Below are 20,357 nucleotides of genomic sequence, written 5' to 3' on the forward strand. Positions count from 1 at the left end.
GCCATCTAACGGTCGCTTTTGGTCCTCTGTCATCCAACATAGAAGAAGAAAGTTCACGGTAACCAGGCAACCAAAAAGAAGCTGTACAACCGTTTTCTAACTGCCGTTTGGAAAAAAAAGGTCTTTTCAAGCCATTTATTTGACAAAAATAATGTAAGTAAAGTGTTTTAACTTTTCAGAAATTATTGAGGAAATGTGTAAAACATGTGAGTATATTTTACTGTGAGCAATTGACGTTATAACAGCAAGAGCAGGTTACTTTTCGTCTTAGTAGTCCGACACGCACGAAACTCCACTCAAGAGTGTTGTATTTTAAAGTATCGCTACTTATTGACAAATATGTTGATATAATATCATTTTCTTTCAGGTTAAGTACAATTTTAGCGTCAATTCTTTAGTTCGGCATACATTGTAATCCATCAAGCAGCGCTTATTCTTGTAAAATGTCACTTTTTATAACTAGCAAGATTGTGACACTCGCAGTCTTCCTCTGCCAATATATGTCGAATATATGCTGAAATTCAATCTGAATATCACTTTATTATATTTATTTTTAACTATAAGTGCTGCTTTGTGAATCATTCATATTTTTCCAGAACATTTTATAATATGTTAAGTGAGTTACCCCCAACACAATCTTTACTGATTCTACAGAAAAATCAAGAATAGAGCAAAACAAGGCATTTTCTTGTCATGTCTTGTTAGTCATCAGGGACAAGTCTGTTAACCAGGAATTTAAGAAACTGCATTTCTGTGATATCTTTCAGCTTCACCACTATGGCCTGTATTACTGATAACAACTCCAAGCCGAAGTCCATGAGCAAAGCCAGAGAATGGACTGTCGAGGTGGAAAACCTGTTCAGATTTCAACAAGCAGGTTACAGAGACGAACTGGAGTACATACAAGTCAAACAGGGAGCTTTGGTAAATATTCTGATTTGAATGTGTAGTTGTGCCATTGATTCAGAAATACGATCAGTGTTCACCCACTTTTCTTTATCAAGCAGGGGATCTGACTGTGTACCAGTGGTGGAAAGTAACTGAGTACATTTAATCAAGTACTGTACTTAAGTACATTTTTGATGTACTTGTACTTTACTTGAGTATTTCCATGTGATGCTACTTTATACTTCCACTCCACTACATTTCAGAGGGAAATATTGTACCTTCTACTCCACTACATTTATTTGACAGCTTTAGTTGCTTTTCAGATGAAGATTTGACACAATGGATAATATAACAAGCTTTTAAAATACAACACATTGTTAAAGATGAAACCAGTGGTTTCCAACCTTTTTGGCTTTTGACGTCTTACAAAAAGCAGTGTGTAGTCGGGGTCACATTTCACATGTCTATGAGTTGTTAACAGCTCCACCAAATAGTGATTTTTCCCTCTAAACTTCTCACATGCTTTCATTTCAATAAATGTTCAAATGATCCAATATTTCAGCAAAAATCAAAGATTAGAGAAAAAGTCCAAAAACTGAAAACAGATTTGTGTATCAGAACTTTGTTTTTTCTTCTTTCCTCTCCCATTAATCATCTCACGACCCCTCAGATTTATCTGCTGACCCTTTGGAGGGGCCCCGACCCCTAGGTTGGGAACCACTGGACTAAACTAGCTAACTGTATATAAAGTAGTGTAAACTAGCTCCACCTCCAGCAGCTACAACAGTAACATGCTGCTCTAACACTGATGCTCCACTATTAATAATCTAATGATGTCATATATAATAATATATCAGTCAGAGGGACCAAACCACTACTTTTACTGCAATACTTGAACTACATCAAGCTCATAATACTTATGTACTTTTACTGCAATACTTTAACTACATCAAGCTCATAATACTTATGTACTTTTACTGCAATACTTTATCTACATCAAGCTCATAATACTTATGTACTTTTACTGCAATACTTTAACTACATCATGCTACACCAAGCTTGTTTCTGTTGATTGCACTGTCATTTAGTGATATTGTGTTTGGCAGTAATATTGTCAGGCTGGTACTTCCATACAACAGTAGCACATTGATCTTTTTTAATAGTGGAATGAAAGACCTGCTGTGTCTGATGTACAGTACCTAAAAACAAACAGGAAGTCATTGGTTAGAAGTGATATTGTGTCCTTTTCTCTTTTTTTTTTTTGAATAACACAATAAAGAGCTCCAAAGAGGTGCGCCACATAAAGGATTCAGGAGTTCAAGTAAGTAAGAGGTACAGTCAGTTATAAATACATTTTGTATTTAATATCTTTTTTTGTTTCTGTCTCAGATTGAGAAGTGGCCAGACAGCGGCTTTGTGAAGAAGCTCCAACGTCGAGATGACACATTTTTCTACTACAGCAGGAAGAGAGAATGTCAGGACCTTGATGTCCACAAAGTCAGAGTCTATGCGTACTAAAGTGTTTCTGAACTGTCTCATCCTCTGAGGATCCAGCCTTCCCGTCCCATTTATCGTTATGTGATAACAAGATGGACTTTCTGTTTTGCTTTGTAGAGACCAGATGTGTTATTGTGTTTCTTTTGTATTAGTGATTTTATTGTCTTCCACAGAGTGAATTTGATTATTCCCTTGTATGGTTTTGGTAAAGGAATAGTTCACCCAAAAAATCATTAAAGTCTGACTCGCTCTGTTTTTATCTAAACTTTTACTGAAGTTTGTCGCACCAAAAATAACAAGGTTGTCCCTTTAATTTGACATCTCTAAAACATTCAAAAACAATGTCACTACACTAAAAAAAGCACAGAATGTGGATAAAAATGTGAGAATACGAGGTAAATATTGAACTTTTTGAGCCTCACTGAAGAAATTTGACTACAAATAGACAGAGATAATAGTAATGCACAGAACCCTGTTTATCTAATGCATTAAAATCTAGTTGAGCTGTTGAAGAATCAGTTTAACTGTTGTTTTAATCTGCTTTATTTTTTTTATTTATACTTATCTTTATTTGTCAGAGCTATAAAAACATAATAGTTTAAAAGAAGACAGAGGTGGAACTACAGGGGGATTACTCTGTATTAAATCCTACGAAATTTAAAGGAGCTTCAGTTGGGAAGAGGATGGAAAAGGCTGGATTTTAATTTCAGGATTTTATATACATATATATATACATATATATATATATAGATATAGATATATAGATATAGATAGATAGATAGATAGATAGATAAATTATAATTGTTCCTTTGTTTCAGTTGGACTAGTTAAACAGCCAAGTCATGTTAGCCTGAGGTTAAATTGTGTGTCATGTTCTGGCAGCACTGAACAAGTTTTATGAGATTGTCATGAGTTAAGTCATTTCAGTTTTAATTACATCATTGCAACACTTTTCTATATGAAGCTACAAGGTTTAACGAGGAGAGATTTTTCATGCTCACTCACTGTAACATTCATGACCCTTTTTTTTAAATGTGACTGAAGTTTTCTTTTGCTGGGATTAATCGCTGCGTCTGTCACACTCTCCTCATGTGATGGTAACATGAGGGGAGATTAATGTACGTATGGACCCCACTGGCTCTCAGATCTCTGAGTTTTTTTCCCCCAGGATCAAGGACATATCGCTTTATTTAGCTGCCTGAGGAATGAGAGATTTATGCTTAAGAAAGTTGACCTCGAGCCGGTGCTACATAGAAAAATGTACAAGCTGATGTGACTGCACCCAGCAGTACCACAGACAACCCTGGGACACCAAGGCAGGTGAGTAATGCCGAATACTATACTTACTTTTCTCTTTCAACGTATGTCAGGTCGCTTTTTAATTCTTTGCATAGCTGTTGTAGTCTTTAACTTACAGAAACACAGCCATTGGTCCTCAAGCCAAACTCTGTTCACAATTTGGACGATTTAATGTGTTCTTGCAAGTTTATGAAGCTACTTGTCGCAGTAAAAAAAAGGAGGATTAGGATTGTCTAGAATTGTTCTGTGACTCCCATGTTTGATATGGGTTTACATATAAATCACCAACATTGCTCATTCGTATAAATAAGTAAGTTTAAAAGACTTGGCTCGCCTCTTTCGGAGTGGTGGAATTTTGTTAATAAATGTAAACAAGCTGATGTTAACTTGCTCTAAAAGTTGGTAGTTTATAGTTTATAAAAAGTACATTTAGTCCAGTACTGTACTGTACAATTTTGATGTACTTGTACTCACTTTAGTACTTCATTTGATGCTACTTTATACTGCTACTCCACTACATTTCAGAGGGAAATTTGGCAGCTTTAGTTACTTTTCAGATGAAGATTTGACACAATGGATAATATAACAAGCTTTTAAAATACAACACATTGTTAAAGATGAAACCATGTCATTTCCAACCTTTTTGGCTTATGACGTCTTACAAAAAGCAGTGTGTAGTCAGAGTCACATTTCAGCAAAGAGTGGAGCTATCCGGCAGCTACAACAGTAACTAGAACAGTAACATGCTGCTCTAACACTGATGCTTCAGTATTAATGTAATGATGTCATATATAATAATATATCAGTCAGAGGGACCAAACCACTACTTTTACTGCAATACTTCAACTACATTTGTGCTGCTAATACTTATGTACTTTTACTTAAGTAGGGTTTTTCTTAAAGGACTTTTACTTGTAATTAGAGCCTGACCGATATATTGGTTGGCCGATATTGGGATATCCCAGATATATCAGTATCGGTGTATATGTTGTCTGATATTCGCTGATATATATATATATATACACACATACATACACACACATATACAAGTTTAATATATGTGTGTATGTATATGTGTATGTATGTATATGTATATATATGTGTATATATATATATTGGTTGGGCTCTACTTGTACTTGGAGTATTTTTACATTGTTGTATTGATACTTTCATATATGTAAAGGATCTGAATACCTCTTCCACCACTGTGAGTGAGTGATTAAAAATGGGATACTTCTGCCTACTAGTGTGCACTACTAAGCTGATTGATTTTTGAATGGAACTGGCAAACTGCTTGTGCATCAGTGAACCTGCAAGTGTTGTCTCTGCAACAGTGAACTCACCTTTAACAGCTAAAAACTTGGTGAAATAATTCTCCCCTATGATCTAAGCTATATTGTTGTCTGACTGTACACTGCAGCTTCGTATTTGAAGTGTTTAGAGTCATTTAAAAAGTGGAAACACTGCTTTTCCCGATTGGCTTTCACTCTTAAATTGTTTGATTATTGAATGGAGTTTTGACAAGCTGCTGGTCGGCTCAACAGTAATACTAAGAACTAAGATGCTGAAGTTAGCTTCCAATTGGAGGCTAAGGGGAAAGTAAAGGGAAACATAAATAGTGATTTTTAACAGATGATTCTCTGTTTTTTTCACCACTTACACTTATGGAAAAAGTGTTAGAGTTGTAGCAAGAGCCTTAACGCTGTTTAAACCCACTTTCAGATTTGTGAAACCTTTATTTACTTATGAAAAAGAAAAAAGGGCGATTTCTCTGTTTTCCCCCTTCATGCAGACCACATTAGACCAGATCCAAATGAAAAAACACTATACTTAGACTTTTAAACAATATCTGGAGTTGTCTTGTTCATCTAGTCCAGATGTGGTCTATGGTGGTTTTGGATCTGGATCTGGACCTGGTCTAATGTGGTCTGGATGTGGTAAAAAGAAAAGCAGTGAAATCACTGTTTTTGCTTTTGTCACAAGCAAAGTAAAGCTTTCACAAATCAGAAAGTGGGTTTCTTTATTAAATATCAATATTTATGTTTCCCATAACTTTTTCCTTAATCCTGAATCAGAAGCTTTTTTTTTTTTTTTAAAAAAAAAGCTTTATTGAACAATAAATTTACAAACAACAAGGCAAGTCAACCATGGTATTAAAAACCTGGTCATGTGCCATAGACTTACATTAATTTCCTGGAGGCTTATCCTGACTTTAACTTTAACCCCTGACCCAAAAATCAACCATGTCTCCCAATTGGGGACATGGCTTTTGCCCCCAATTGGACAGGCCGTCCCCAATTAACTGGTCTAAAATTTGTCCCCAAAAGGAGTCAATGACAGGCACACACACAAACACACACACACACACACACACACACATTTATACACACACACAGAGCATTTCCAAGCACCTTCACTCTAGCATACACTGATACACACACTAATGTAGAGACAGATACATACTTCATATACAGTGGACTACGTGATCCCTGAGAAACAAAACTCTGCATCAGCTTAAGAACCAACTAATAAAGTAAAATAAAATATATTGTACAACACAAGTATTGCACAAAGATTACCATTGCACACAGCCCTGGCCAAAATACCATCAAATCCTGTTTTGTACTGTCCCTCTCATTATCAGTCTAATAGCAGGAACAAAAGACTTCGCTAAACCTGGTTGTTCTTATTTTCCTTTGCAGAATCCTTCCTTTGCCCTTATAGCTTAGTTGGAACCTGTTGTGTAGAGGTGAGTAGGGTCACTGAGGATGCGTTCAGCCTAGAATGAGGTCTTTACACAGCTGAGCAGCTGACATCTGGTCACACCCAATGATTCTACTCGCCATCTTGATCATGTGCTGCAAGTTATCTCGGTCTTAGCTGCACATGTTACCAAACACACAAATCAGGCCAATCAAACCAATCAAACAAACAAAAGAAAAAAACAAACCCATACAACAAATAAATTGAAATATATAAATTGTAATTAATCCAACACAAATAATACAATTAAGTACAAAAAAAAAACATAAAGCAGTCACAAAAGAGAATCAGCCGCTAAATATCATTATTTGTGTTTCCCTTTACTTTTCTCCTCATGAATCGGAACCTTTTTATAATGCTTTATTGAAAAAATAAACAAAAGAAAAACAAAAAACCCATACAGTAAAACTATTCAAAGTAAGACAATAAATTAGATGAACATAAATCAGTCTAATTCTTTTTCCACAAGTGTTAGTGGTGAAAAAATGGAGAATCTACCGCTAAGTATCGTAATTTGTGTTTCCCTTTACTTTTCCTGTAACCTAGGAAACTGAAACTTTTTATCAAATGCTTTATTGAACAGACAAACAAACAAAGAAATAAACATACAATGAAACTATTAAAAATAAGAAAATGAATTAAATTAACATTAATTGGTCTAACTCTTTTTCCACGAGTGTTAGTGGTGAAAGAAAGAGAATCTACCGCTAAATATCATTATTTGTGTTTTCCTTTACTTTTCCCTTAACCTACGAAACTCAAGCTTTTTTCAAATACTTTATTGAACAAACAAACAAACAAACAAAAGAAAAACACAAACAAAAAACAAAACCATACAATAAAACTAACAAAAATAAGAAAATAAATTAATTGTAAATAATACAACATAAATAATACAATAAATAAAGTTTTAAAAAATCAAATAAATAAACATAAATCGGTCTAACTCTTTTTCCATAAATGCAAGTGGTGGAAAAAATGGAGAGTCAGCCCAGCCACTAGACAATCATTATTTGTGTTTCCCTTTACTTTTTCCCTTAACCTACGAATGTGAAACGAACTTCAGCGTCGTAACTGAACTCGCCTTTAACGGCTTGAACTGAAGCTACCGGGCTTATTCCCTTTAACTCATACGTGACCCTAACGGCTTTTCTGAAGTTATGTTTCCAGCGGAGTCAACACGGACGCTATAAGGCAAGTGTGTTGTCAAATTTGGGAGGTTGAGATAGTAGAAACTTTGACTTATATTATCTGTTTACTTGGCTCTTCTCGAGCTGTCTTGAATGGTTAGCTTAGCGTCATTAGCAAGTCAATCTACCTTACAGTTGGCCTTGTAACGACTAAAGCTCAGGTTAGCTTTAGTGTTATCGTTTGGAGTCGTCGTTTTATACCTGGTTGGTAGTGTTGTAATCCATATATGGTGGCTTATTCTTCACTTTACGGTAACATATGGTTGGTTTGATTGCGTTTAGCCTGCGGCAATAACATACACGGCTAACAAGCTGTTTGGGTTAAAGTTAAAGGTGTTTGCTTAGCATCGCTAGCAAGGTAATGAAGCTAATAGTGGTCATAAGATTGAAGTAAGATGTCACAGAAATGGTATCTGGCTGTGTCAGCTGTTGTCATTCAGGGATCTCTTGACATGCTGATCATGTTTTGAGTGGATATCTTCTGTTAGAGTAAACTTACATTAAAGGACGGGTTCGCAAGTTTTCCAAGTATGTCTTAAAACAACAGTCAGGAGCCCAAATGAAGATGTAAAACCAGTTTTTCATGCTGTAATCATTCCTCCTGTTCATACTGACTATTAGAAGATCCCTTCATAATACACTTACAATGTAAGTGATGGGGGACAAAATCCACAGTCCTCCTCCTGTGCAAAAATGTAATTTTGCAGAAAAGCTCATCAGGGAAACTGTCTGAGGAAACACAAAGAGGTAATTTGATACCAATGACTGTAAATGTGGCAGATATCACTTGATATGACTAACTCAGACTGCTGAATCCTCATATAAGCTTGAGAAAAACTTTTAAATGCATTTTTGACCCCCCATCATTTACATTGAAAGCACATTTGAAGGATTTTTTAATAGCCAGTATGAACAGGAGGAGTGATTACAGCGAGGAAAACCTCTTACAGCGTTCATATGGACACCTGACTGCTGTTTTAAGGCACACTTGTGAAAAATTGTGAACCAGTCCTTTAAACTTCAGGGTTTTTTATTCTTGCCTCTAATTTATTTACAGTGGTACACACTGTTGCTACACACAGGTGAGGGTAATGTGGGGTTGAACCAATTCTGTATTGGGTTGTAATGGCTGAATCACGTCAAATGCAACTTAAACCAGGTCGTTGAAATGTTTTGAAATCTCCTGAATACAATCTTTACAAATGGCCAGTGGTTGAAGAAGTATTTAGATCCTTTGCTTAAGTAAAAGTACATAATAGTGCTGGGCGGTATACCAATTCATCTGGCAGACCAGTTTCAATTTCCCACATGATATGAATTTGTCATATACTGCTATACTGGTGCATAGCATAACTATTCAATAGGCAATAAAATATGTAATTGCAGCAAAGAACGCTACAGTCGGGGGAAGCTGTGTAGAGTTTATTGAGAGGGAGACCTATTAACCTTCTTACTAACGGTTATAACTTTATAACGCAACAGTTAATATCCCACAACTCTCTTTAACAGGGTAAAACACCATGGCTACAACAATTTGTGACACATAAACAATTTGTCACCCTAATAATTGTACATTTACAAAATTACACTGCCGAATGGCATGCTGGGTACAGCTCGCTAGGCTAGCCAGGTAGCTCTGTTGTTGAGATTCTGGAGATTCAGATTGAGATTTGTGCAAACGAGGCCTCACGTATAGTGACAGTTACTGGGATGACCTCCATCAGCCTCCTACTGCTTCACAAATAAACATGATTTTTACATGAATCACTTCAAAAGTTTGTGGGTTTGAACAAAAATAACACAGGAACTAGCTGCCTGTAGCTGTGTTATAGCTAACTGCGTAGCAAACTACATCCAGGGCAGTTTGGCTGTTTATAACTCAGCATCCATTCATGCTAGAGAAGTAGTAACTTAGTTGGTGAAATAAAATGGTTAATGTCTGCAAATTTAAAAAAAAAATCCATCATAATCTATCATTGCGGTTAGTTTCCTTACAGTCTAACCGCGGTGAAAGTCAGTCTCATACAAGAAAACAAACCGGCAGATGAATATGTGGGTGGTTCGGTCAGCCCCGGATAGCAAATGTAAATCTCTACGCAGTTAGCCGTAATGACGCTACAGGTGGCTAGTTCCTGTGTTTATTTTCATTCAGACTCAGAAACAAACTTTTGAAGCGATTCATGTAAACTCGTTGTACTCCTGACAGTAGAATGAGGGAGTATAAACTTGTACAAAGGCCCAGAAATGCAAAAACGCAATATACCGTGAAACCGCCTGAATCTCAAAAATACGGTGATACAAATTTTTGGTCATACCGCCCAGCACTAGTACGTATTATCAGCTTGATGTAGTTAAAGTATTACAGTAAAAGTAGTGGTTTATGTCTGTAACAATATGTTGTATTTTAAAAGCTTGTTATATTATCCATTGTGTCAAATCTTCATCTGAAAAGTAACTAAAACTGTCAAATAAATGTAGTGGAGTAGAAGTATAAAGTAGCATCACATGGAAATACTCAAGTAAAGTACAAGTACCTCAAAACTGTACTTAAGTACAGTACTTTAGTAAATGTACTACTTACTCACTTTCCACCACTTTAAATGGTAAGGTATTATTTTTTGCATAAACCGTTCATGTTATTTTATTATTATTTTTTTTTTTGGTGAGAATTAATTGCAGAGCTCAAACGATCAGTTGATATACGAGTAAATTAGCAACAATTTTGATAATCAGTTAATTGTTTGAGTCAATTTTTTACGTAAAAATGCCAAGAAATCACAGGTTTTTGCTTTTTACTATGAATACATGATGATTTATAGTCTAATAGGATATTAAATTGAATATTTTTGGGTTTTAGAGTGTTGGAGACATTTATCAGAACTTGTAGTGAACATTTTTTTAATCTACTGTTTAGACGTTTCAAGGTATTATTATAATATAGATGATTATTTTCATTATCCAGTAATCTGTCAATTATTCTCTTGATGAATTGATCAGTTGTCTGGTCTTAAAAATGTCCCAAAACCCAAAGATATTTAGTTTACTGTCATAGAGGACTAAAGAAACCAGAAAATATTCACATTTAAGAAGCTTGAACAAGATAATTTTAGCATTTTTTCTAAAAAAAAAAGACTCAAAAGGATTTACCTGATGGAAAGTGACTGAATGAAAAGCTTTATTTCCTTGATTTGTGTTGTTTTTATACAATCTTAATGTTTTATAAAGGTTTTATGAAGGTTATCGTTACACTGTGAGTCGTGCTGTCGGCTCACACGTGAACCAAATATTTTTCTTCTTAGCTGGGTTAAGTCGTGGGGTCTCTTCTAAGGAGCCTAGTGGATCACAAGGCTCTGGAGGAATGTAGCTCTGGGCCAGTTTAATGCTAGTTTATAATGAAGCTCTTGTTTTCCACGGTGTGTTTTCTGCTGAGAAAGCTCTGCGAGGGTTTTATTTCCTTTCCCGCTGCCTTCTGACCCAGAAAGGAAGAAGCGACCACAGCTGCCGTCTTTGTGAAAAACGCTCGTTGTTGTTTAAAACCTGCGTGAAGACGTGGTGTGAAACTGATGTGAGAGGTGTTTCTTCTCTAGAGGTGTTGTTGTCGTCTCCGTCTCCTGTACAGTCGCCTCTACTGTTGTGTGCTTCATGATCTTCCCTGAAGAAAAAAAAAATAAAATAAATGAGATTAAGTGTAAACATGAACAGCTGTGCAAAACTGAGCTGAGCCTAAACTTTCCCCAAGCTTTGACCTATTAATGCTCTCTGCAGTCTGGTTCTGTCATTTCTGGAATATCTTGGATTTCTGAGAGTTGTAATCAAGATTAAAGAAAGTTGAGAGATTGTCCAGAGAAGTTTGGGAGTATTAAAAATGAGAATATACAGTAGCAGAATGTATTTCACAGCTTGTTTCACACATTAATAGCATTAGATCAGGACTCTCAGTACTAAAGGTTGCTTTCTTCTGGTGATTCCCCTTTAACGCTCGGTGGAGAAAAGGGTTTTTTCTTGTAGTTTAGTTTAGTCATGCAGCTTGAGATTGTCTTCATTCAACAGCAACTGTCTGCTTTTAGATTATATACAAAACTTGCATTAAACTCCACAAATAAAAGTAATAATAATCCAGGTTTTGTTGGGAGTTTAGGTTTAGAAATAACAGGTTGAAGCTTCAGATTGTTGGACAAAAAAAAAAACTTTTACATTGTGGCTGAATCAGTACAAAGATGTCAGAGTTTGTTCTGATTTCAGCTTCCTCTTTTTAAGCGGCTCTCGTCATCGCTTGCACTCTTTTTTTTTTCTTCTTTTTTTTTTTCTTAGAAGATGGAACTTTGTGGGTTTTACCGCACCTGAAAATAGAGGAAGTGTTTTAATCAGATGAAAGAAAAAAACCACCTTCACTCGTGAGAAAAACACTGATCAGTGTCTTAATGCTTTGTAGACAAACCAGAACTTTCTCTCTTTATTTGTTATTAAGGTTCCTGTTGGCTTCCACACAAAATAATAACAATAAGAGTTGCAACTAACAATTATTCAGTTAATGTGTCAGTTAATCCACTGATGATTAATAGATGAATCATTTGACTATAAAATGTCATAAACTTGATTAAAAAACACTTTTTTGTTGGTGTTCAGTTTGATTATCAGTTAATCTATTGGGTTTTTAATTTTTATTGGGTTTTTTAATTAATTGATTGTCTGAAAAATGTCAAAAATGTGATAAAAATCTATTCATCACAACTTCCAAGAGTGCAAAATAATGTCTCCAAATGTCTTGTTTTGTCCGACCAACAGTCCAAAATTGCAAATTTGAGCTGCAACGATTAATCAATTATTATGATTAATTGTTTTGAGTCCTTTTTTTAAGAGCAAATGCTAATATTCTCTGGTTCCAGCTTCTCAAATGTGAATATTTTCTGTTTTCTTTGGTCCTCTGTGACAGTAAACTGAATATTTCTGGGTTGTGGACTGTTGATCAGGATCTGAAGACGTCATGTTTCATCATTTTCTGACATTTTATAGACCAAACGACTAATGGATCCATCAAGAAAATAATCAACAGTTTAATCGATAATGAAAGTAATTGTTAGTTGCAGCCTTGTTGCAGATATTTAGCATTTTTGATAGATAAATGACCTCAACGACTAATGGATTATCAAAATAGTTAACTGTTAACCAACTAATCAATTAATATAAGTTATAGTCTAAGCAAATATACTTGTCACCCCCCGAAAATATACAATAATCAGATAATATCAATGAAACAAGCAGAACAAGGTCGTACAATAAGTAAATTAATCATAAACATCAGAAAATAAGGAAAAAAATAATGTTTTATGTACGAAAAGAAACAACAAATACATACAATGAAAATAATTTTTGAAAATTGTCAAAATAAATGTCAACAAAAATAAATATAATAGAAGAAAGTTCCAAACAGAGACAAGTAAAACAAAAACAACAACAATATGAGACTGATGAGTTTTTTTTTAATGGTAAATAAATGTAGAAGTGAAAGATCAAGTGAAGCTCATGAATGAATCTTCTCTTCATCAGAGGAAACGTTGCGTTTCAACAGCAGATGTGATTTGACTCAGTTCTCTTTATTGCTTTGATCTTCAAACTCAAATGAAATGCAGTAATAAAGTAAAACTGAGTTTCTATTGTTTTACAATCCAGACAGGATGTTGCATAAACTCCTGCTGCTGCTGCTGTTGTTGTTGTTGAGGGAGTTTTTATGACAGTTTGGGTTTTTTTTTTTCCTCCCACGTTTCCTGTAATTCAAACATATAACTGTGTCTTTGTTTCACAGGTACATTAATAAGCCTTCCTGGCCAGCAGAGTCGTCCGCCATCATGTCCCCATCAGACTGTTGACAGCCTCCCTGACACTGCGCACGGGGAGCTAGCCGGAAGCTAGCTGGCTAGCATGCGGCACTGGCCCGGCGTCTCCAGGAGGCGGCGCTGCTGAGAGGCGAGAGGTCGGAGCTGAGCGTGTGTCTGCCGAGCCGGCCATGGATGACTTCACCACCAGGACGTACGGCACCAGCGGCCTGGACAACAGACCTCTGTTCGGGGAGACCTCGGCACGGGTAGGAACCTGGAGGAAGTGTGTGTGTGTGTGTGTGTGTGTGTGTGTGTGTGTTCAAGCTCAGCTGATATCTGTTAAATCCTGGTTGTTATGCATTTTGTGCCTTTGCTCAGTATAGGTGTCACTAATTCTTTTTCAGTGCAAAAATGTGAAAAAATTTGTTTAATATGGGGACAAAGATGGTGAACGGACACTATCGGTGTCCCGTACGACCTCTGCTGCTCTTTGATCAGAACAATAAGTCAATTTAAGGAAGAAAAATGTGCATTTTGCATAAATAAAATCCCACTTCAGGCTCAAAAATACACTGAAAACACACCAGTGCATATTAATTATCCAGATACAGATCACATGTTATCACCAGGTGCAAATCGGGTGCTTAATACCTTAAACAACACGCTTGAATCCCCACTGACGTCTAACCCACCAGAACACCACCATCTGTTGAATGTTTATCAGTTAAAGCATCTTTTAATGCTGATTTGTTATAAACCGACGTGTCTTTTTCCTCACAGGATCGAATCATCAACCTGGCGGTGGGGGGATTTACGTCTGTGGTCGTTTTAGTGAGTACAAATCTCGTGCACCATCACTTGTGTATCATGTGTTAGTCTGTTAATATTCAGTTTATAAGATCGATCCTCCTGATCACGACACTTTAAGGGGCAGTTTTACTATTTACAGCACCAAGTCAAGTCGAGGAAGCGCTGTCATCTTTAACTGCAAATCAAAAATGAATCCAAAGCTGCTTCTGTGTCCTCGTGTGTCAAAATGCTTCTTTCCTCAAGCAGTTTCATCCATTTTTAAATGAATTTAATCTGTTTGCTTTCAGCATTAAATCTGTTTTATTTGAAACGAGCAGGCGTTTTTCTTAGACCGCTGTACGATCACATGACGAGAGAACCGACCAGTCCAAAGAGTTACGGGACAAATAGTTCTGAACTGCTCCGTAACTTCAAAAAAATGCAGTTATGTGCTTGTATGAGGAATGCGTTGAGTTATTTCTCTACTATCACCATTAGACAGGGTGTGCCGGGTTCCCTTTTAAGTCTAGAATGCTTATAATTGATCTGACGTCGGGGATTAAAAGTCTTACATGCAGATGACATGACTCCTCTTTTAGAAGTCGTTATGCAAAGTGTTAGTCACATATTTGATTTACTCAACACATCAAGGCTCCTTTTTTTTTTTAAATAATTGATTTCCTGATGTTTTATAATCTGATTCCACTGATTTATAGTGTCAGAATGTTAATTAGTCGGTATTAAAAGGGTCTCAAATGCGGCTCGGTGAGACCGACACACATTAATCTCATCATGTTTGGAGTTTTTCATGTTGAAAATCACTCGAGTCTGTAAAAAAAAAAAAAAACCTGGAAATCTACTGACTTTGACCAGTGGCTGAAGAGGAAAAGGGTGTTTGCAGCTAATACAATGATTCAACTGTTTTTACTTCTTCTTCTGCAGAATGAAAAGTGGAGTTTCTTTTTTTTTTTTTTTTGTTGCACTTCCTGCTGACTTTCTGTAGTGAATCACTCAAAACCTCCAAACACTGTCTGCTGGTCTTCATGAGCTGCTTTCAGACGAGAAACATGTTAAATGTTGATGTTTACAAAAAAACAGGTTGAACAACTTTTGTTCATCTCGTCTAGATTACTGCACTTCATTATTTACTTGTTGAACAGTCGCCAGCTGGTGCAAAATGCAGCAGCAAGACTTCCTACAAACACTAAACTTTATATTTATTCCTTATTTGTTTCAGAATTCAATTAAAGATCCTGTTGATTACTTTTAAATCTCTACATGGTTTTTATTTTAACCTTTTCATTCTGCACCAGAACACCTCAGATCTGAGAATCAGATGTAGATAAAAGTTCCAGTTTTAAGACAAAGGTCGATCAAGGCGTTTTTATAACCTCTGTAATGTTTATTCCAAAGGTTTTTTTTATTACTCTTAAATAGTTTTACTGTTTGCGTTTGTTCTGTCTTGTCCGTCGTCTGTGAAGCACTTTGAACTGCATCAACCTGTACGAAAGGTTTAACTGATTGAAAACACAGCAACATATTAAATATTCATAAAAGCTTTCCTATAAAATAATGTTTTAAGAAGAGATTTTAAAGTTGTTGGCTGTCTCGGACGTCGGTCTCATGTTTGACGAACCCCTGAATCACTTTAACACGACAGTCTGACTAATCCTGACCTGGTAAAACTTCACATTAAGGTGAAAGTTCCAGGTTGAATAAAAACTCTTGTTCTGCCTTCTAAGAGCTCGGTAATAAAAAGCTCTTTGCAGACACGTACTGAGACGTTCCTGTTAGACTGCAGCTGTACGGATCTTCAGGTGTGAAATGTATTTTGCTGCTCTAGAAAACTCATAATGTGAAGTTTTCAGGAGTTTTGGAAACTGAACGTTTTTAATATTTAAGTTTCTTTAACGTTTGTTCTCTTTACGTCTTCAAGGTGACTGTGATCAGCTCGTTTGTGTTCCCCTCGCTGCCTCCACGACCGCTTAATGTCTTCTTTGCCGTGTGCATCCTGTTAGCCTGTGGATCCACCATAGTGCTGGTAACACACACACACACACACACACACTCACACACACACATACACACACACACACACACACTTTCATAAATGATGATATTTTCCTTTTTTTATCACGTTAGATCTGCTCCAGTCGCTGTTCCAGCTCTGATACGACGGACACGCTGCAGCTTGAATAATGACATATTTGTTGTACAGCTGATCAGTATGAAACTAGTTTTTCTTCTTTAAAGCTCAATATATATTTTCAGTATTTATAATAATTTATAAAATAGGAGAGATTTAGAATGACAATTCTGAGCTTTCTATTAAAGTTATTATCAGGTTATTAAACACTTCTCTGCTGTTTATTAGAAGGTCTTGTGTTGCAGAACATTTAAAAGCTACACAGCAGGTTTTCTTCTGTTGTTATAAGAAACAAAATGTGAGTAAAGGCACTTTTCTGCAGATGTGTCATTTAAAATAGTTCTGAAGGTAACAACACATCTTTGTATTTATTTTATTTGCTTCACTGTTTATTTTTTCAACACTCAGCTGTTCACAAGTGACGTCACACACAGCAACAGTTACACAACTTTTACATCTGTTTGTATTTTTATGCCAGTTATTGGTGAAGAGCTTCATTTAAAAATGCCTTTAATCAGTATTTATTTAGAATATTTAGTACAACTTTGTCTTTTCACAGTAGTGTTGCATCCAGAGCTGAAACAATTAGTCAACTGTTTATCAATCATTAGTCAATCAACTAAGTTAGCAGTTTTGACAGTTGATTAATAGTTTCTTATTTTAACGAGGACATTTGAGGACTTGCTGCTTTTAAACTGTTTTGTTTCATTTTTAATTTAACATTTTTGCATTTTAAGCTTTGATCCGACAGAACAATCAGTCTGAAAACATTTCTTCACATCTTTCAGACACATTATTATATTGATTAATCTCAGATATAAGAAATCTGAATACATTTCATTGGGCTCTGGGAAACTGTGAAGGGCATTTTTCACTATTTTCAGACATTTTTGGACTAAATGATTAAACAATAAATGGTAAAGAATAATCCTCAGATTAATTGGTAATAAAAATAATCAATTTTCTTGATAGTGGAAGCAACTAACGATTATTTTCATTATCGATTAATCTGTCAGATTATTTTCTCTGAATGGATTTGTTGTTTCGTCTATAAAATATCTGAAAAAGGTGAAAAATGTCGATCAGTGTCAAAGATATTCAGTTTACTGTCATAGAGGTGTAAATAAAACAGAAAATATTCATTTATAACAGAGAATTTTTGCTTTTTCACATAATTGCTGATTAATTTTCTGTCGATCGACTAATCGTTGAATCTCCAGTTTCAGCAGAATTTCTCCTGAAAAGAGAAAAACGAGGACGTTGATTCATGTTTGTCCTCCTCAGATATTCTGGTACCGGCAGGGCGATCTGGAGCCTAAATTCAGGAATCTGATCTACTACATGCTGGCGTCCATCGTGCTGCTGTGTCTATGTGCCAACCTCTACTTCCACGATGTCAGGTAAAGGCAGGGGCGAGGAAGAGGAGGAGGAGGAAGAAGAAGAAGAAGAAGGGAAGACATGGCCTTGACAGACGGAAACACACAAGGGGACACGGAGAGAAAGACGGACCAACAGAGAAAGACCAAAACAAACTAAAAAACTCATCACAAGCTAACTTGAATGAATTTCCCACCTGACTGCCAGCACGGCAGACTGGAGACTCTCGGACCAAAAAAAAAAAAACAAAAAACCAGTGAGACTTAATGGTTCCAGTGGGATGAAAACTGTCAGACTTGTTGGTGCTGAACACATGATGTCACAGTGTAGGAATCATGATGATGTGTGAGGAGGCCTGGAGACACACGGCTGGAGGATGAACTGTGAGTCAAACAGGTGTGTTTACATGCACATAAAGTATTTACAGGCACAACAACAACAAGCACTTAAGAACGAGTTCAGGAAAAATCCGCCCTTCCGATTAACTTTATTTATATCTTTAAACAACTGTCATAAAGAGAGGATTACTAAAATATTATACCAACATCTTAATCATGTCACGTAATCAAGACATTACGAGCAACGCTGCCTTCAGAGTCTGGTTTTCACAATCGTTCCGAACGTTCCTCCAAACTCGGATAAGAGCGACCGGTAGATCCTCAAACCTGCCGCCTGCTTGTATAAAAGGTGCATTCAGAGAGATTCGTTAAATCAGAAACTGTCACCACGTTCACATGAACTGGACTCAGGCTGCAGCTAACGCGTTATTTTCATTGTCGATACTTTTTCTCTGTTAATCGATCGGTTGTTTGGTTTATAAAATGGTGAAAAATGTCGATCAGTGTTTCCCAAAACACAAGATGACGTCCTCAAATGTCTTGTTTTGTCCACAAACCAAAGATATTCAGTTTACTGTCACAAAGAAACCAGAAAATATTCATACTTAAGAAGCTGGAATCAGAGAATTTGGACATTTTTTTCCTTAAAAAATGACTCAAAACAATTCGATCATCAAAATAGTTGGTGATTAATTTAAAAGTTGGCAACTAATTGACAAATTGTTGCAGCTCTAAACATTCAGTGAGACTTAGATCATCATCATCATCATGAACTCACCTGAGAATCATCATGTTTATAAGTTTTCCAGTGTTAGTTTCTGTACGTCCGGCGCTGCATGTAAGGATTACTCTATCATCATTTAATCATTTGGTCAATAAAAGATCAGAAACAGATGAAAAACGTCACATCACAGCAGTCTGGACTCTACGGTGACGTCTTTAAACGTCTTATTTTGTCCAACCAACAATCAAAACCCCCAAATATTAAATTCACAGTTTCTATTCTAACATTTCAGAGTCTTCAACTAAGGAACATTTTTACTTGAAAAATGACTTAAATGATTATTCAGTTATCAAAATAGTTACCAATCAGCTAATCTATTAATTAGCTAATTGCTGCAGCTTTATATACATATGTAGGTACATTGGAGCTGCTAACAGCTAACTCTGGATACTGTTAATGAAGCTAATACAAGTTAAGTTCATTAAAGGTATTTTACGCCTATCTGAAGCATTTAACTGGAGCTTCTTGGTGACAAACTGGACATTTTTTTTGACATTACGAGTTAACAAAAACCTCCTGAATGCACCTTTAGATTCGCTCCGCGCGCGTGTGTGTGTGTGACGTCAGTATGATGCTCTGATGACATCATTATGATGGTGTCTCTGTAGCCTTTAGTCCATCCACATCAGCTGCTTTGGACTCTTGAGGCCGCTGCGGGCTCCGGTCGATTCTCTTCTTGTGTTTTGTTGTTGTATTTTTTTTTTGTGTCGCTCTTCGAATCTGAGCGACTCGCTTCATAACTGACGATTATTTTTAGATTTCTGGAAACATTTTCTGCTATCAAACTGAATTTTGTAGCTGCTGCACGAATCACTGAATCAGTCACACGGGAAAAAACTTTTTTAACTGTTCGGATTTTAACAGGGTGGATTTTTCCTTTAATTATGAGCATGTAAACACACTGAGTGAAGCAGAACGGGGGGGTTGATGGAGCCCCCCCCCCCCCCCTTCAGTACTGTAGACTGTAGTACAAACTAGCTGACACAGCAATAGCAGAAGCATCAGGGCTCTGTGGCAAATATATGCAAACAGTTTGTATGTTTTTTCTTTCTTTCTGTCGCTGCTTTTTCTGCTCTTGCAGCTTATCTGATGGTTGGAATTAATTAACTTTTTTTCCAAATCATGTCTCGCTAAGAGGATTTTTTTTTTTTTTTTTTTAATAGAAACTCGTTTAAATGCTGAAGTACACTGACTGACTGCCAATTCTTGCACTAGCTGAATCACACTTTTGTCTAAGCCATACACACACACACTCACACACTCAGGCCAGCTGTAGCACCAATGATAATGAATGGGAACGTTCCTCGTGGCTTTTTTTGACACTGAAGCTGCACAGCACAAACAGATCCTCACAAGTTTCAGTATCACGTTGACGCGTCTGTAATAATTCTGCCATTTACAAACCTCCTCGAGCTGAGCTTCTCACTCGTCACCGTAGCGCCGAGTAGCTTTAACGTTTGAGTTCTCTCT

At 36.3% G+C, this 20,357-nt stretch overlaps 2 protein-coding genes across 2 annotated transcripts; both read left to right on the forward strand.

Moving 5' to 3' along the window:
• The first annotated feature begins 50 nt into the window (after window positions 1–50).
• On the forward strand, window positions 51–2,650 carry meig1 (meiosis/spermiogenesis associated 1). The gene is made up of 3 exons (XM_042403333.1): window positions 51–153; window positions 768–924; window positions 2,278–2,650. The coding sequence occupies exons 2-3, from the start codon at window positions 778–780 to the stop codon at window positions 2,404–2,406; spliced, it is 276 nt and encodes a 91-aa protein (XP_042259267.1). The 5' UTR covers window positions 51–153; window positions 768–777; the 3' UTR covers window positions 2,407–2,650.
• A 553-nt stretch (window positions 2,651–3,203) lies between these two features.
• On the forward strand, window positions 3,204–18,645 carry tmem243b (transmembrane protein 243, mitochondrial b). Its single transcript, XM_042403332.1, has 5 exons — window positions 3,204–3,705; window positions 13,441–13,719; window positions 14,234–14,284; window positions 16,179–16,283; window positions 17,673–18,645. The coding sequence occupies exons 2-5, from the start codon at window positions 13,642–13,644 to the stop codon at window positions 17,790–17,792; spliced, it is 354 nt and encodes a 117-aa protein (XP_042259266.1). The 5' UTR covers window positions 3,204–3,705; window positions 13,441–13,641; the 3' UTR covers window positions 17,793–18,645.
• The last annotated feature ends 1,712 nt before the right edge of the window (window positions 18,646–20,357 follow it).

This window comes from Thunnus maccoyii, chromosome 23 (genome assembly GCF_910596095.1).
Source record: "Thunnus maccoyii chromosome 23, fThuMac1.1, whole genome shotgun sequence".
Lineage (NCBI taxonomy): Eukaryota > Metazoa > Chordata > Actinopteri > Scombriformes > Scombridae > Thunnus > Thunnus maccoyii.

Bases quoted from the DNA above. Each gene is read 5' to 3' on its own strand.
- meig1 (XM_042403333.1), top strand. From the start codon at position 778: ATGGCCTGTATTACTGATAACAACTCCAAGCCGAAGTCCATGAGCAAA. The intron at 925-2,277 runs GTAAATATTCTG...TTTCTGTCTCAG, and splicing joins AAGTCAAACAGGGAGCTTTG to ATTGAGAAGTGGCCAGACAG.
- tmem243b (XM_042403332.1), top strand. From the start codon at position 13,642: ATGGATGACTTCACCACCAGGACGTACGGCACCAGCGGCCTGGACAAC. The intron at 13,720-14,233 runs GTAGGAACCTGG...TTTTCCTCACAG, and splicing joins TCGGGGAGACCTCGGCACGG to GATCGAATCATCAACCTGGC. The intron at 16,284-17,672 runs GTAACACACACA...TGTCCTCCTCAG, and splicing joins GTGGATCCACCATAGTGCTG to ATATTCTGGTACCGGCAGGG.